Source organism: Rana temporaria, chromosome 5 (genome assembly GCF_905171775.1).
Source record: "Rana temporaria chromosome 5, aRanTem1.1, whole genome shotgun sequence".
NCBI classification, from domain to species: Eukaryota; Metazoa; Chordata; class Amphibia; order Anura; family Ranidae; genus Rana; species Rana temporaria.
The window spans coordinates 183,239,260-183,257,907 of NC_053493.1; the positions used below are offsets into that span (position 1 = coordinate 183,239,260).

Here is an 18,648-nt window from a genome sequence, read left to right on the forward strand (position 1 = left end):
GGATTGTACAGGTTTTTTATTTAGACACAAAGGACCACACGCCTATCTTCACCTCTGCCCCACTGAAGAGGAATCTGCCCTGCGTGTGACCCAAAAACAAAGGCATACAGGAATGTGAGTTTTTTGCTATGTGACAAGTTGAATGGGAGCTGATAACTGAGTGTCTCTGTCCACTCCCTCCTATGCAATCTGATTGTACAATTTCCTTTAGATTTACCAGAATTGTGGAATAGGGGGACCCACCTGATCAATCTTTTCAATTTGTATGAAATCAGCCAGACCATTGTACTACATAGCTGATGGGAGATCTAAATTAGATTGTACAATCAGATTGTATAGGATGTTGGTTGAAGGTGGTATTGTAATGAGGGAGGTGTGGTCCAGAGTAGTGAATATGCCCTATTGCACCTTCTGTGATGCAACAAGGAAGTTAAGGCTTCTGGGAGATGACCTAACTTCCAAGTGAAAGCTGAGGAAGTGAAAAATCTGGAAATATTTTTTAAAAAATGCAAATAAACTGATACAATTTTAAACATCCTGTGGATAGGGTAAGTGAAATAAAAAAAGTAAAATTATAGAAAGTTGTGCTAAATATAATGAATGGAAACCCAGTGAAGGCAAACAAAACACAGGGGTGTGCATCTCAAGATACAAAGACCCTTGCTGGTATCGGTGATCAATCTAAGTGACTCAGGTTGATTATTAACCTTGTATTAATGAATCGTGGTATCTGAATAGATCATATAAAAACAAATAAAACACACTTAGTGAAAATGATGTGAATCCTGAAGTTTCCAAAAACCCAAAATTGGGAAACAAAAGGTAATGATAATATACATAAATGGATATAACAGTGCAGCACATGTGAATTGCCAAAAATGAAAAATCATGCACATAAACACATGAGCGCTCCCTAAAAAAAAATTGAATATAATTCAATGGAAATAAGATGTAAAAAAGTAAGTGGGAAGTCCATTCCTATTGCGAAAAAGTCCAATTTCAAACTAATTAAGGAAGGGAAGAAATAAAACTGTTGAAAGAAGGCACTAATGGAGATGACAAAAGTAAATCCACCAGCACCGCAGGTAAGGTTGCTCCCCATGATGGACGTCAAACGAAATGGGTAACCTTACCAGATAAGATGGACATCCACTAGTGGCAAGGTCTACAGCGCATGCAACCCTCTACAGGGTCTTGTGGTGATCCCAAGATGTCACTGGACCGGTGTTTGATCACCTCCTTAGCCTCTGGTAACTTCCTCTATATGTTAGACAGGTTCTCCTAATCTCTGCAGGGGCCAAATGCTTCTCCAATTGGGAATGCAGTAATGGAGGGCCCTTTGAGAACGTTACGTGTAACAAAACTAGTCCGGGCGGTGCGGTGCTGCTCACACGACCCCACTTGCACGGGTGTACGCTTGGAATATTTTTTATGCCAGCTTTTTTCAATGTTTGTATATTTTATAACATGCAATACATTATCCATCATCTTGGAGGTAATACACTATCCAAGTTTTTATTTCCAAATCGTCTTTCCCGGACAGCACCTCAGAGATCATGGCTCCTCCCTCCACAGGAAACACCTCCTCCATCCAAACTTCAAAAGGAGGCCTTCCCATCACATTCCTCAGTTTTTTGTTTCCTCGAGCTGGAGGAACACCTCCGGTGAGAGCCATGATCTTTCAGGTGTTGCCTGGGAGACGAGGGTTCTCACTTATTTTATTTTTTCCAATGGAGTCTGACCCTCCCACTTGCTTCGCTGTTTGGTCCCGTGGGCTCCTTCTCCCCCTTCCGTGCTCGGGGAGAGCCTGTACATCCGGTCGGGCAGCCCAGTTTTTGGTACAGAGCAGGTCCGGTATCCATTGCAGGCTCCGGCGTCCGAGGAGGGCCTCGGACGCGCCTGCATGCAGGAAGTGGCTGTGCTTCCGGGTCGGCGCAAGACGTCATTTCCGATGCATGCACAGGGCGGAAAGGCAGGGTCACCTGGTGCCTTCTGATGGGTATTTCCGGTTCTGGATCAGCGCGGCAGCGTTTTTGAATCTGGAACAGTGTCCCATCTATCGCACGCAGCCGCAATGCACTCTGCAATGGAGGAGGATGCGGAAAAGGGGGCATGCCAAGGCACCAGCAAGGCCAAGGTAAGGCAAGGTCCTCTTATTACCCGGTGCCTGTATCTCCAATGGGGGGGTTACCTCACCCATCTCCCCCTCTCTCCTACCCCCCACCTCCCTGGGCTGGTCACTCAGGAAGCCTTTTTGTTTTATTTTTTCAGATAGAATTGTTTTGAAACCAGACCCAAATTTTATGCCGAAGGTTGCTTCGATCAAGAATCTGTCTCAGGAAATAGTTCTTCCTACATTTTGCTCTAATCCGAAAGGAAACAAGGAAGATTAATTCCATACCATGGATGTTAGGAGAGCAGTTTTGTGTTACCTGGAAGCTACAAAAGTTTATAGACGTTCAGACGCTTTGTTTATTTTATTTTCTGGTAATAACAAAGGAAAGTAAGCCTCAAAAGGAAGCATTGCCAGATGGCTCAGAATGGCTATCGCAAATGCATATTCAGTCTCGGGACAGGAGTGTCCAGAAAATTTACATGCTCACTCTACTAGAGCAGCAGCGGTAAGTTGGGCAGAAAAAGCTGGTGCCACCCCTAAACAGATCTGCAGAGCAGCTACCTGGTCAAACTTGTCTACCTTTGCCCGTCATTATAGACTAGATTTAATGACAGCGGATGATCAGGCCTTTGGGAGGAAGGTCTTACAGGATGTGGTCCCACCCTAAGGGGGTAAGTCTCGACTGTCCTCTCAGGTGCTGTCCTGAAAGACAATTTGGAAAATTGCAAGTTAGACTTACCGGCAACTTGTTTTCCAATAGGCTTTCAGGACAGCAGTAACCCGCCCTTGATTTTCATATATGATGATACTGCTGTAATACTATGTAATAACTGTCACTTATGTGTTGCAGCCGGGGCTGGAGGTCTCTACAAACAACTGAGGAATGTGATGGGAAGGCCTCCTTTTGAAGTTTGGATGGATGAGGTGTTTCCTGTGGAGGGAGGAGCCATGATCTCTCAGGTGCTGTCCTGAAAGCCTATTGGAGAACAAGTTACCAGTAAGTCTAACTTGCAATTTTCCTCATTGCTGCATTGTCAATTGGAGAAGCATTTTATTTTATTTGTTTTATTTTATCTATTCAGATACCACAATTCATTAATACAAGGTCAATAATCACACCTGACTCGCTTAGATTAATCACTGATACCAGCAAGGGTCTTTTACTTTCAAAGATTTTATTAATTTCCAAACATACACAGACATACAAGAGTATCAACAATGAGACAAAAAAATAGACTCGATGCCATCTGATATAAGCTGGCCAGTGGAAAAAAAAAAAAGACATGTCACAATTTAACCACTTGCCGCCCGCCAATGACAAATTGACGTCGGCAAAGTGGTTGTAGAATCCTGACCGGACGTCATATGACGTCCTCAGGATTCTCAGCAGCTGCGCGCCCCCGGGGGCGCGCATCGCGGCGATCGTTGTTGCGGGGTGTCAGTCTGAAAAAAAAAAAGTCTGAAAAAAAAAGCAATAAAAAAAGATGCCAATCAGTGCCCACAAATGGGCACTGATTGGCAACATGTGTAAATCAGTGCCGTCCCACAGTGTCCATCAGTGCCACACCACAGTGTCCATCAGTGCCACCCCACAGTGTCCATCAGTGCCACCCCACAGTGCCCATCCATGCCCAGTGCCCACCTATCAGTGCCCATCTGTGCCACCCATAATTATCCATCAGTGCCGCCCATGAGTGCCCATCTGTGCCACCTACGAGTGCCCAGTGCCGCCCATGAGTGCCCATCAGTGCCGCCCATGTGTGCCCATCAGTGCCGCCCATGTGTGCCGCCCATGTGTGCCCATGAGTGCCGCCCATGTGTGCCCATGAGTGCCGCCCATGTGTGCCCATCAGTGCCGCATACCAGTGCCACCTCATCTGTGCCCGTCAGTACTACCTCATCGGTGCCCATCAGTGCCGCCATATCAGTGCCCGTAATTGAAAGAGAAATCTTACTTATTTACAAAAAAATTAACAGAAAAAAATAAAAATGTAATTTTTTTTCAAAATTTTCAGTCTTTTTTTAGTTGTTGCGCAAAAAAAAAAAAAAAATCGCAGAGGTGATCAAATACCACCAAAAGAAAGCTCTATTTGTGGGAAAAAAAGGACGCCAATTTTGTTTGGGTACAGTGTAGCATGACCGCGCAATTGCCATTCAAAGTGCGACAGTGCTGAAAGCTGAAAATTGGCTTGGGCAGGAAGGTGCGTAGGTGCCCTGTATGGAAGTGGTTAAACCAAAAAATAAAAAAGTATAACCATCTTGATATCAAAAGTGGGCAAGGAGATGCTATACACAGATCTAGGACTCCAGGAAACAACAACGGTACCCCAAATCGGGATCAAAACTGTACCGAAGTTGAACCCGAAGACCTCTTAAAACATCAACCCATCAAGGGCTCAACTCAGAACTAAAACTATTCAACCAAAGGATTCGTATAGAGGCTAAGACATCATAAAACATCTCCGGGCAAATGTAAAACAGAGGTTAAATTGCGACCTTAAAAAAGACAGATAATACATTATCCAATTAGAAAGCATCAAAAAGAAAATAAAAAGGAAGGGAAAAGGAGTTACAAGAACAAGATAGAGAGAAAAAAGGAAAAATGAGGAAAAGAAAGAATAGAGAGAAAAGGAGCTGATCTACGAGACCACAAACCTACACATACCGGAATTGCGAGATCTTTAGGCAGAGACCCCTGGATATAGGGAAATGCCTACAAAAAGGGCCCATGGGTCCCAGATGGAGTGAAATTGCTCTGCAGTGTCAAATAAAACACTAGACAATTTTTCTTGGGACATAATCCAGGAAATTTTGCGTTTCACTGCCATGAAGGATACTTTAGGTTTTTTCCAAGCCTTTGCTACCGTTGCTTTAGCTCCTAGCAGGATAAAGTGAATCAAGGTTCGTTTAGACTTATGGATTTTGGGAATGTAAGCGTTGAGGAGGGCAACCTCAGGGGTTCTAGGGACCTGTAACTCAGTAACCTGAAAAATTAAATTAAAAACCCTCTTCCAATACTGCCGAATTCTGGGGCATTCCCACCAAATGTGGGCCATAGAACCAATCATATCACATCCTCTGAAACAAAGGGGGCTAGTAGAAGGGAACATATGAGATAATTTAGCTGGAGTTAAATACCATCTTGTTAACACTTTTAGATTAGCCTCAATCAGGGAAACATTTCGGATACCCCTGAATGCTGTCAAAAAGGCGGACGACCAATAATCTAAATCCCACTGAATTTGGAAATCATTTTCCCACACTGACATATAGGACGTCTTACTATCTTGGTGGGCAACTGTCCCCCCACACCACTGTTCATAAGCCGTGAAACGTGGCGGGATGGGTTTTCCCTTTCACAGTTTATGGAGGAAGTGTTGTATCTGACCAAACCTAAAAAGTTCCGACACCGGGAGATCAAGTCGTTGCTTACAAAATTTTTAAGTTATAGGACCAGAGGCCATAAAAAAATTTCCAATTCGGTACAGTCCCTTATCCAACCACCACCTAAATGAAATGATATCCAAGCCTGGTATAAAGTCCGGATCGTTGAAAATGTGGGCAAGGGGATGACACTCAGATCAATGCCGTATTGGATCTCAACCTGTCCCAAAGAGAAAGGGATTGCGACAGGATAGGGGAAAGAATAGGGGGGCGAGCCTTGGAGGGAACCCAAAATAAAAAATCCAAAGTGAAAGACGGGGCCGCTTGTCTCTCTATCTGGATCCAATCCGGCTTCTCGAACTTGGAATAGACCACCGAGAGCTGAGACAATCGTGCCGCCTGAAAATACCAAAACAGTCTCGGGAGGCCCAATCCCCCAATCTGTTTGGGTCTAAAAAGTGTGGAGCTAGGCAATCTGTCCTTTCCCCCCCCCCCATACGAACTGATTCACTTTCCTCTGCATACCTTGCACGTGATCTTTCCTAATGTTAATTGGTAGTGCTCTAAATAAATACAACAGTCGAGGAAGGAGAGTCATTTTGATGGAATGTATTCTACCAAGCCAAGAAAGATCACCCTTAGCCCAAACTCTCAGATCTGATTCGAGTTTCCTATAAGTAGGGGGGAAGTTCGCTGCGTATAATTGTTCTATTTTAGGGGTAAGATTAATGCCCAAATATTCTAAGCAAGTGTCCTTCCACCGAAAAGCAAAGGAGCTCTTTAATGTTGCCACCGTGTCCGGATTTAAGGAGATGTTAAGAGCATATGATTTCGTATAGTTAACATTAAGACCTGAGGCCGTAGAGAAGTCTTTTAAAACTTTGCAGAGATTGGGAAGAGACGTGATAGGAGATGTAATAAACGGCAACATGTCGTCTGCAAAAAGGCCACATTTATGGGTCTGGGATCCACATGAAACGCCCAAAATATTTGGGCTGGAGCGAATAACAATGGCCAATGATTCAATGGCAATAGCAACAATTAAGGGAGAGAGGGGGCATCCCTGCCTAGTCCCCCTAAAGATGCTGAAAGGGGGGGAGTAATGCCCTTGGAGGCGAATCATCGCTCTAGGCGTAGAGTGTAATGAATGGAGCACACCTAAGAACCTGTTACCAAATCCCCAACTTTCCAGAAGATAAAACAAGTAGGGCCACTCAATGGAGTCAAATGCCGTATGCAAATCAAGAGACAAGAGCATTCCCTTTTGTTTGGGGCCCCCAGCCCAATTCGACTGCAGAAGGGAGACAACATCAATGGCCCTCCTTATTTGATCTGGACCCTGCTGTCAGCAAGGGTCTTTGTATCTTGAGATACACACCCCTGTGTTTTGTTTGCCTTCACAGGGTTTTCATTCATTATATTTAGCACAACTTTCTATCCTTTTACATTTTGTTTTTGCATGGTTTCACATGTTTTGTATGTGTCACAGCTTGGCTTTTATTGGCTATTTTTCAATTGTATTTTATTTTTTCATGAGCACAGTATTCCCATTCCTACTGGTATAAGTGAAAGAAAACCACATTGGGCCATAAATGGCATAAAACAATAAATAAATAAAAAACTCTTCTATTTAAAATGAAAACAAGCTCTGCCAGAAAGGGTTAACTTATGCTTTACAATGGACTTTAGCAACTGGTCCCCATTTTTGAAATATAATAATTATATCAACATTATTCAACACAATCCAAGGAAAATTTCTCCATTCATTGTTCTAAAATGAAGCATTTTGTTAAGTGTTTTTTAAAAGCTGATGATTATGATTAATATTATAGTTAAGGTGATGTACTGTTTGAGAGTAGCTTTTAGATTCCTTTTTCACTTTGCATTTCTTTAGAAGTTTGTTTTGGGGTATTTCTCACACATGATAATGTCCCTTAAATCTGTTCCTGCTCTGAGCTAACCCCTCAGTTGGCAGCAAACTTATTCAAGCAAAAGGAGAGTGTGGCCTCATGTTCCTAAGGGAGCCAGGGAACTAGGATTCTCCAATGCAATGGCCACTTTTATTCTCATATAACCCCCAAAAAAAAAATGAATGTCTTTTATTTTGCCAGAATGTGAAGACTAGAATGAAATGTAGACACAAGTTATAAACTAGAAAACAAATAAAAAAAATCACGGTTATATGGAAGACCTAAATGTGATCATAGTTACCATATATTGCTAAAAGTTGTCTCCTTACATGATCTATATTAATTATTTTATACCTTCTTATGAACAAGTAAGTGTGTGTGTGTGTGTGTGTGTGTGTGTGTGTGTGTGTGTGTGTGTGTTATATGGCATGTGTCTGTTATATGGCATGTGTCTGTTTCACCTAACAATTAGATACATGTTCTCCTTTCTCTTGCAGCTTTTTGTCCTTATCACATTGGCCATTTTTCTCTTGTTGGTCTTGGATTTGAAAACTATGTAAGTATAATTCATTCACTTGCAAGGTCTATTTAAAAATAACAAAGGGACAAATGAATTCTCCTTTTTGGAGATATAATACATTTAGTATGTGTTTAGACATTATTATAGTTTGTAATTTAACATATGTGCCTATGTTTTAAATCATTTGTATATATTTATTTTTTATGCAAAATCCTTAAAACAAAAATGTACCCATAACAGATTGATAACAATTCATGTTCTTTAACAAACGAACATACAATCCCCATTAATAATTATGCTACCAAAAGCTTAATTGGTGTTGTAAACCACTGCCTGCATTGCTCCTGTGTTTTCTTGCTGGATGCCGTCATTTTGCTAAAGCCCAGAACAGACACTTTCTTGCTGAGAACTCTCATTTTCTGTAATTAAAATTATATACATTTCTAAATTATAATAGGTAGTCTTGTGAGCAACTAGAATTAGGGCTGCAACTAACAATTATTTTCACAATCGATTAGTTAGCTGATTATTGTTTCAATTAATTGGTTAATAACCTTTAACAAAAAAAAAATTTTGCTGTGATTTGCATTTTATTATTTTGTTGGGCTAATTTGTTGTTGGACAGATTAAAAAACACAAATTGCCCCAAAAATTATTTTCTACAGCTTCTCCATTGAAGTATATTGAACAAAAAAAAAAAAATCGCACCATTATGCGTTATAAAAAGTCCTTGCCCTTACCAAATACACAGCATCTGAAAAAAAAAAAAAAAAAAAAAAGCATTGATGTCAATGTGTCCCATAGGAAACCATGTAAATGAACTGTAGTGTGTTTCTGCAAAAAGCACCAAAACACAAGTGTGACCCAGGCCTGAGATGTTTAGTAACATAATGAGGTAAAAAAAAAAAAAAAAAAGTGTACAAAAAGAAAAAATGATTGCTACTGTAAGGGGTTCATTTGTACTGTGGGAAAGTAATATATATATTTTTTTTTTTTTCAAAAAGTATTTATTTGAGTTTTCACAAAATACAGAAAGCAAAGTCCACGATGCAGGTTAAAACAATGCAACAAGAGGGTGGGGGCGCAGCCCCAGCTGGGCAATATAAACAGGAGACATGTGACATCTCAGTGAGCAAGACATCAGAAAGGGATATACAAACATAATCAGGTATACGATTCGATGGAGACAGGATCCCCATCCGCAAAACCCCCAAAAAGAGGGAGGTGCCGAGGGGGGTGTCATCTCCACCCTATTGTCGAACTGGTGGGATCTGAATCTTAGGTGAGGGGGTAACCAGGGTGCGCCTAAAAGTAAACACTAGATAACAATTAATTCAGATAACAATGCAACATTATAGTGGACACAATAGAAGGTAAAACAAAAGAGAAAGTCCACAGAGGCAAGAGAGGGGGGGGGGATGGCACCATGGTGAATGCAAATGTTCAGATGGGGATCAAAAAAAGAAAGGAGGAACATGGGAGGGGGGGGTGGGGAGGGTCGTGGCATCTAGGTCAGCAGCTACATTTCAGCTCAGGTTAGTTTAGTCGGAGGCAGTGGAGAGCACATCTGGTGGAGTGACCTCGTCCGATGATGCTGGTGGGGGTGAATTAAAGTATGAGAAGGAATATTGATCAAAGGTGTTGTAGTCCTCTTGTGAGAGCGTTGCGATCATGAAAGATTGCCAGGTAGATAGGAAACGGGACTTTGCCTTGGCTCGTTTGAAATCCGTGGTGGCTCGTTCCTTGTAGAGGAGGAGAAGGAGATCTCGTACAACCATATTAGCAGAGGGGGGATGAGAAGAGATCCAATTTCTCAGAATGGCCCTTCGTGCGACAAGGAAGCAGAGGAGTGGCCAGGTCTTGAGAGCCTGAGATGAGTGCGGCAAGGCACTAGTGGGGGGTGTAGCTCCCTGAGATCTTTGAAGGAGTAGGGGATCCCAGTATCCGAAAATTAGGAGGAAAGGGTCCTTGGGTAGCTTCAGTAGGGTGATCTGGAAGACGTAGGCCAGGACCTGGTCCCAGAACGCTGAGATAAATGAGCATGACCAAAACCGGTGTGTCAGAGAAGGTCTCGGGTGCTGGCACAGGGGACAGGAGACACCTGTCCGGGCCTGAGAAGAGTGTAAAAATGGGATGTGGGCCCGGTGGAGGATCTTTAGCTGGGTTTCCCTCCAGATTTCATTCGGGGTCAACCGCTGGACTGCATTAAGACCTTGTAGTAACTTGGGTATCATATTCTCGTCAGGAAAGTCCTTGCCCCAGTTTGCGGCAAATGAGGACGATAAGGAGGGTGTGGCTTTAAGGAGCAGGGGTTTGTAGATGTCGGAAATTTTGTAAGATCCTTCCTGGAGCAGCCGGTCAGTGAGAGTGGGTGAGAAGCGTTTCAAAGTTTCACAGCAAGAGTATCGTAGGTAGTTGACGCATTGCCAATAATGAAAAATATGGGCCTTGGGTAAATCAAATGTTGCAGCAGTCCTCGCGAAGGACAGAGGGATGCCGGTTGAAGTATCACACAGTGACGAAAAAAGTGTAAGTCCCTTTTCCTGCCATACTTTAAAGGGCTTGTGCTCCATACCCGCAGGGAAGCTGGGGTTGCCTTGAATAGGCAGGTGGGATGATACGAAAGGGGATAGACCAAGGAGTTTTCTAGTTTCCCTCCAGGCAATGACCGTGTCTCTAAGCAGCAGGTTATGTTGCAGTGTGGAGGTGATCGATTTCCACTTGCAGTGGAGGAGGGCTACTAGGGAGAAGGGGTATACCATGGCCGATTCCAGCGAATAGTTTGAGTACCTCGAGGAGCATGAGATCCAATCTAGACCTGTTCTCAGTAGACATGCTAAATTGTATAATCTAACATTAGGAAGACTAACCCCGCCCTCGCGTCTGGGAAGATAAAGTTTTTTCATAGCTATGCGTGGTCTCTTTCCATGCCATATGAATTTGGAAATAGCTGATTCAATAATTTTAGTATCTTTATGGCGTAGGAGCAGGGGTATGGTCTGTAACGGGTACAATAGTCTGGCAAAGCTGACCATTTTGACCAAGTGGCATCTTCCCAGGAGCGAGAGCGGCAGATCCGACCAGTTCAATAGTTCCTGAGACAATTTTGAAATCAGAGGGGGGTAGTTTAAGTGATACAGAGATGAGGGCAGTTTGCCTATTTTTATGCCGAGATATGTGATGTGTGAGGTAGCTATCTTGAAGATGGAGTGACGTGTCCAAGGGGGGTCAGGGTGGGCACCTAGAGGAAATATTTCACTTTTGGAGTAGTTTATCCGGAGGCCCGAGCAGATACGGAAAGTGTCGAAGACCGTTTTAATGGTGAGTATATCCGAGGAGGGGTCCGAAGAAAAAATAAGGACATCATCAGCAAACAGAGACGAATGTAAGTCATGGGGGCCAGAGCGTATGCCATGGAGGGGGGCCTTTTGGATGAGGTGTCTGGACAGGGGTTCCAATGCTATATTAAAAAGAAGGGGGGAGAGGGGGCAGCCCTGCCGGGTCCCCTTGTGAAGGCGGAATTCCTCAGAAAGAATTCCAGCGGTCACCAATTTTGCGGAAGGAGTCGCGTACATAGCATCAATAAGGTGGCAGAAGGGGCCGGAGAAACCCATTTTTGCCATAGACAAAGAAAGCCATTCGAAGCTGACATTGTCGAAGGCTTTCTCCGCGTCTAAAGTGATGATGGCAAAGTCACCTTCTGGGTGCTGTTTGGCATGTTCTAAAGCCAGCATAACTTTGCGAATATTTAGGGTGGCCGTCCTACCTTTTACAAAGCCTGACTGTGCCGGGTGAATCAGGGAAGGGATGATGTCTGACAGTCTACTGGCGACTATCTTGGATAGAATTTTTACATCAAGGTTTAGGAGGGATATTGGTCTGTATGAGCCAGGCTCAAGGGGATCTTTTCCTTTCTTGGACAGTAGTTTGACAATAGCCTGATTTCCCGAGGGGAGGTAGGGGCCGCCTGACCAGATGCCGCTATACACTTTATGTAAAGTAGGTTCTACTATGTTTTGTAGGGTCTTATAGAATTCGCCTGTAAACCCATCCGGGCCCGGGGCCTTAGAGGGTGCGAGCTTGCGTATATTTTCGGAGATTTCAAGGATGGAAATAGGGGCGTTTAGACTTTCTAATTGAGATGGGGTGAGCTTGGGAATGTCCAGGTTGTCTAGAAATGCGGTCGCCGTCTTTCTGTCAATGGGGTCAGGTGCGTAGAGGGCCGAGTAGTATTGGAGCATTGCCGTATTTATCGCCGGGGGCGTGGTTTTAACGGAACCGTTGGAGTCCCTGAAGGAGGTGATATGGGTAGGGGTGAAAGAGCCTTTGCATAATCTAGCGAGTAGTTTACCCGATTTATTTCCAAATTTGTGGAACGTGGCATCTAGGTTTGCTTCGTTGACTGTTTCTAAAGTGTCTGCCCAGGTATCGAAGGATCGCTTGGCTGCGTGCCACTCATCTCTGTTATCAGGGGAGTCAGCTAGGTAGAGGGTTCTCTGTGCTTCGTGTACTTGGACAGGGTGTTTCTCTTGAAAGAGGAGGCGTAGGAAATTATTTGACCCCTGAGGAAGGCCTTGCCGGCGTCCCAGAAGAGGTTTGGGTCATCTGTGTGGGGGGCATTCGCTGAGGAGTACTCCTGCCAGGCTTTCTCCATAAAATGTTGGAAATCGGAGTGGTTGTGGAGGTAGGAGGGAAAGCACCAAAGCTACGGGTGGGGAGGAAGATCTAGGTTGTCCAGGGAGACAGAAATCGGGGCGTGATCTGAAATCGCGATGTCTAAGATGTCGGTGGCTGAAATTAAGGGAATAAGGTCGTCCGATCCGAAAAAATAGTCTATCCTAGTAAACAGAGCGTGGGGGTTTGAATAAAAAGTAAATTCTCTGTCAGCAGGGTGAGCCAAGCGCCATAGGTCACGTAGGTGGAGTGAGTCCATCGTGGAGGCAAAAAGTGAGGGTTGCGATGGGTCGGGGCCTGAGCGAGAGCTTTTAGGGGAAGATCTGTCATCTACCAGGTGCATGGTGTCATTAAAGTCGCCTCCGACCAGGTGTGGGAGAGTGGTGTTTTTCAGCAGCCAGGAAGATAGGCCGCAATAGAACGGTTTTCCCGGGCTATTAGGGGCGTATACATTAGAAATGACCAGGTCTTTGGAACCTATTTTGAGGTGGGCAGAGACCAGACGGCCTTGGGAGTCAGCATTCACTGCCAGGACTGTGCAGGGAAGGTTCCTATGTATCAGCAAGAGGACACCGGCCTTGCGGCCAACAGCTTCTGAGCCCAAGACCGTGCCCACCCAAAGCTTTTTCATGCGTGGGAAATCAGATGCGGAGAGATGGGTCTCCTGTAACAGCGCTATGTCTGCCTTTAGTCTTTTAGATGTCTGAGGATCTTCATTCTCTTATTAGGGGACCTAAGACCCTTGACATTCCATGATAAAACTTTCATGTAGGGCAGTGGTCTCAAAGTACCGGCCCGCGGGCCATTTGCGGCCCGCGGACCAGTTATAAATGGCCCGCAGGCAGGGTGGAAGTGTTGGGAGCAAAGAGTAAAAAAAAAAAAAAAAAAAATGTTTTTTTTTTTTTTGAGCTGGTGCTATCTGGTGGTGAGCCGTTGGTATTACAAGTTATTACCACCAGATGTGAGCTGGCGCCATCTGGTGGTGGCCGTTGGTATTACAAGTTAAGCATTACAAGTTAAACAGCAATTCTAATGTCATTTTACACTATTTTCACTGCCATCTTCTTCCCTCTAATTAGAACCCCCAAACATTATATATATTTTTTATCCTAACACCCCAGAGAATAAAATGGCGATCGTTGCAATACTTTCTGTTACGCCGTATTTGCGCAGCGGTCTTACAAGCGCACTTTTTTGGGAAAAAAATACACTTTTTTTAATTAAAAAATAAGACAACAGTAAAGTTATCCCCATTTTTTTTAATATTATGAAAGATAATGTTACGCCGAGTAAATTCATACCCAACATGTCACGGTTCAAAATTGCGTCCGCTTGTGGAATGCCGACAAACTTTTTTACCCTTTAAAATCTTCATAGGTGACGTTTAAAAAAATCTACAGGTTGCATGTTTTAAGTTACAGAGGAGGACTAGGGCTAGAATTATTGTTCTCGCTCTACCAATCGCAGCGATACCTCACATGTGTGGTTTGAACACTGTTTACATATGCGGGTGCTGCTCGCGTATGTGTTCGCTTCTGCGCGCAAGCCCGTCGGGACGGGGTGCGTTTGCTGGCTCCTAGATTCCAAGCTAATTTGTCAAACCCTGCCTTACACCAGTGCTGGTGGTAATAATGCGCTCGCTGACACCAGTGCTGGGGGTTAATAATGTGTTCGCTGACACCAGTACTGTTGTTTTTGAAGTTTGAAAGTTTGCATGCGGCCCCCCATGGCATATGAAAACTTGTCTTGTGGCCCTCAGGTAATTTGAGTTTGAGACCACTGATGTAGGGGGTTCTGGAAATGGGTTCTGAGATGAACTTTCATAGAGAGCCTGCCTGTGGGAGGAGCGCGGGAGGTCACCGCGGAAAGGGCATGGAAGGATCTGTCTGTCACGGGGGGAGGGGGTATGTACGATGCAAGGGAGTATGTGCCAGGGGGGAGGGGGTAGATAGGTGTAAAAGGTGGACCTGAAATGTGGTCAACAAGAAGAACCAAACTAGTAACAAGAACTTCACTTTTTTCCACATGGAGTCACTGTGCGAGCAGGCCCCCTTGTCACGACATAGGTATCGTGTGCCCGGAAGCCCAGAGTGAGAGGCCAGGCTTCACGCGGGTGACATCCAATGTCCGTATTGGGGAGGAAGCAGTGTCAGAGCGTACAGTGAGCCCAGGAGGCGCTAAAGTTACGAATACAATATTTACAGTGGTACCATAATACATAGAAGGAGAAAGTGCCCCAGGGGGGACATAAAGGGAGAACCGTGGCTGGATTAGGTACATCACAATTGGCAGAAGCATAGGTATAAGTATAGGCATGTATTCATCATATCTAAAGATCAAGGTAGGTGAACTTTGCAGGTATAATCACAAAAAGAAGAAAAACTAAAATGGATACAGTCTATAATGAAGCACTCAATGCTACCTGTCCCGGCGATGAAGGGGGGGTGAGGTACCGCCAGTAAGTACAGGACCAAGTGGTGTAGGAGCAGGATCCGTTCAGCGGGGACCTCATACGTGCAGCAGAGTGTTCAGGCGTAGACCAAGGGAAGCAAACCCGTAGTGGGAGGTGATAACATGGGAATCATCTCACGGTGGACCAGGCTGGTTCTTGGGCCGAGGCCCTGAAGCGCTTTGGTGATTCCTTTCTCGGGCTTCTTTGGTCCAGGGGGCGATTAAGTGCGGAGGCCTTGGAGGGTGTCCAGTGGTCGGGGTGAGCATGACGCGCCCGCAGGAAAGCTTCGGCTTCCGATGGGTCCTGAAAAGTCAGTTGGTCTCCATTTGGGGCTTTGAGGCGGAGTACGGCAGGGAAGGCTAGGGTGAACTTAATTTGTCGTTTGAAAAGTTCAGAGCAGACTTGTTGAAAGGCCTTACGTTTCTTCGAGACCTTGATGGAATAGTCGGCGAACACTAGCACTTTAATGCCATCGATCTGGAGCTGGCGGGCTTGCCGAAAGGAATGCAAAATGAGGGACTTGTCGGCGTAGTTAAGATATTTGGCGATGATCGGACGCGGTGACTTACGGTCCGAATTGAATGCTCCCATGCGATGAGCTCGTTCTACCATGCAGGGGCCAGGGAGGCCCAGCGCTTCCGGGACGCGCTGAGCGCAGAAATCGGCGAGAGAGGCCTGAAGCGATTCTGGGACACCAACGAACCTCAGGTTGCTCCTCCTGGATCTATTTTCTAGATCGTCTAATTTTTGTAGGATGAACTGATTAGTTTTGTCCTGTGCATGCTCCATGGCCTGGGCATGGTATAGATCTTCTTCTGCACTCGAGAGGCGGTGTTCCAGCTCATTTAGTCGTGAGCCATGTTCTCCTAATTGGGCCTTAATCTGCGCCATCCCGGCGTTCACGGCCTTCTCCACTGAGGCCGCTATCATCGGGTTCAGCAAGGCAGCCACAGCTTGAGCTATCCGCTCTGTGGTATTGTCCCCCGCTGAGGGGGGTGCAGATGATTGTGGAGTAGGAGAGGGGGAGATGGCGCCGCTTACCTCCATTTCCGCCGGCGCGTCGGATGGCCGCAGAGCGGGGTAGGCCGAAGCCGGGGCCTCGATTTGCGGCTGGGTCAGCGGCGCCGTCTGCGCCGTGTGGCTCCGGGAGCCCGATTTTTCCAGGAAACGGTCCATCGGGTGGCGGGGACGTGCCCAGAGGTGTAGGGGTGTTCAGATGGCTGCCCGGGCTGGATTTAGAAGCCGGTTTGTGTCGTGCGGCGGGAGCTGCTGAGGAGAGCAGTCACTCCATGAGGCACCGGAAGTGATCGGAAAGTAATAATTACAGTAGCGATTTGCTCTTTTTGTACTATAAAGGGATAATTTTAGTTTACTTTTATTATTATTATTATTATTATTTTTTTTTTTTAACCCATTATGTTACTGGCCAATTTAATCGATTCTGAAAATAATAATCAATTAAATTCATAATCAATTTGTTGTGGCCCTAACTAGACTGCAGTCTGTGTAATATATGCAAGCAGCAGGTAACTAACACACTCCCAATATAAATGTGCAAATAAAACCCAAAACAAATAAAGTTGTGATGGTGTTAATACATGTATCCAACTGTGCCATCTTAACATGTGAATACACAATAATATAATATATTTGTGTATATTGGGCCAAATCCACAGCCCCGCAGCACAACGTAACTTAAGTGATTTAAGTTACACTGCCACAAATTTCCTAAGTTAGGTATCGATCCACAACACACTTACCTGGAAATTTGCGGCGGTGTAACTCAAATCCGTCCGTTGCAAGGCATGCCAAATCTAATGGGGCGAGTCCCATTTAAATTAGGCGTGCTCCCGCGCCGGACGTACTGCGCATGCTCCGTCGGGTAACTTACCCGACGTGCATTGCGCTAACTGGCGTCGCTCCGACGTCATTTGCTTAGACGTTCACGTAAATGGCGTCCATCGCCATTCACGAACGTCTTACGCAAACGACGTAGATCGCCTTAAGTGTTCATTTGCATATTCTAGGCCGGCCGCAATGGCCTCGCCACCTAGCGGCCGGCCTAGAATTGCATCCTTAAGATCCGACAGTGTAATTCAATTACACATGTCGGATCTTCTGCCTATCTATGGTAAACTGATTCTGTGGATCAGTTCCATAGATAGAAACAGGTAAACGACGGCGTATCAGTAGATACGCCGGCATATGCCTTTTATAATAATATCAATCCTGTGCTTAAGTGCAATTAAATAGTTAATGAATAATGCCAGAACAAAAGTTTTAACTTGTTGAGTCCACACAAATCCTCAAAAATCTGTGCTTTGTATCAATTCACCTTGGTGCTTCCCCATAAGAAATGTGCTCACCACAGTGTGTGACCTCACACTTAAGTTTGGTCACAGTTTTTTAGTCACCCTGGACTAACAGATCATGATTTCTTCCTTGTTGCTCCATTGATGTACCTCCATTATGACTCAATATTTATGAGAAAGAGCTCCAAATGGTGCTTATATTGTTTTAAACAATATTCAATTTATTAGAAAATGTGCATACAACTCATATTTAAAAGGTGCTCCAGTAACATTATTCATTAACTATGTAATTGCACTTACGCACATGATTTATATTATTATAATAAGAAACATACATTAATGTATTGCATTATTGTTCACACGTTGTTATGATGACAGGGGAATTGAGACACTAAGTGGTTGGACACATTTATTAACACCAGTACAGCATTATTTGTTTTGAGATCTATATTTTGGGCCTTGACTGTATGTCTTGGATTAAGCCGACCATAGACAGATCAACATTTGGCTGGTACAGCAAGAACCAGACACATTACAATCCATGTATAAGCAGGCTGGTTGAACTAAAGTCAATCTATGTACCTTCAGTAGAACCAGCCTGCTGTTTGTGTGTGTGATTGTTGCCAGTGACTATAGCCACAAACAGTGATCAATGTGTTCTGACAGCTTGGAATTCTTTCACTGTCAGAGGTATCCCCCCCCCTCAAAACTGAATATGTTGATGGGGTAATTGAGCAATTTTCTTTCTTTCAAATGCCTGTATATGCAGCATTTTCTTTTTTTACATTCCAAAGTGTTCCAGTCAAGAACAAAATATAGTGCAATTATCAAAACAGTACAGCATGATAATGACAGTCGTACACATAAATCTCAAACATCAAAGTTGACAACCATAAATTCTCAAATCATATGTTAACAGGCTCACAATTAGCGACAAAGCTTGAGGCGTTACTCTGCTGCTTTTAGAGTGTGGCCCATTCCAAAGAAGCTGTTGTTATATATATATATATATATATATATATAACAACATCTTGCTGTAAGCATAGGCCTAACCTCTACCACCTAAAGCCATCCGACATTATATTTCGGCTAGGTTATCTATCGCTTTTCATGTGTATTTTCACTACCATACCATAAAGTGAGGCTTAGCATTCCCACCATCTAGCGATGGCCGGGTTGGGGGGACAGGTGTGGGGAAAAAAAAGAAAGGGGGGGGGGACAGATATGAAAAGAGAGAAAGAAAAGTAAAAGAGGGGTAGGAAGATGAGTGAATCAGTGTA

General features: G+C 44.4%; 1 protein-coding gene across 4 annotated transcripts in view; it reads left to right on the plus strand.

Moving 5' to 3' along the window:
- MARCHF6 (membrane associated ring-CH-type finger 6) overlaps positions 1-18,648 on the plus strand; it is a 1,325,445-nt gene that overhangs the window by 570,522 nt on the left and 736,275 nt on the right. For all 4 annotated transcript variants that reach the window (XM_040351967.1, XM_040351966.1, XM_040351964.1 and 1 more), the window contains one exon: positions 7,908-7,966. In XM_040351967.1, the coding sequence (XP_040207901.1) occupies positions 7,908-7,966 (59 nt within the window). The remainder of the gene's footprint in view (positions 1-7,907; positions 7,967-18,648) is intronic.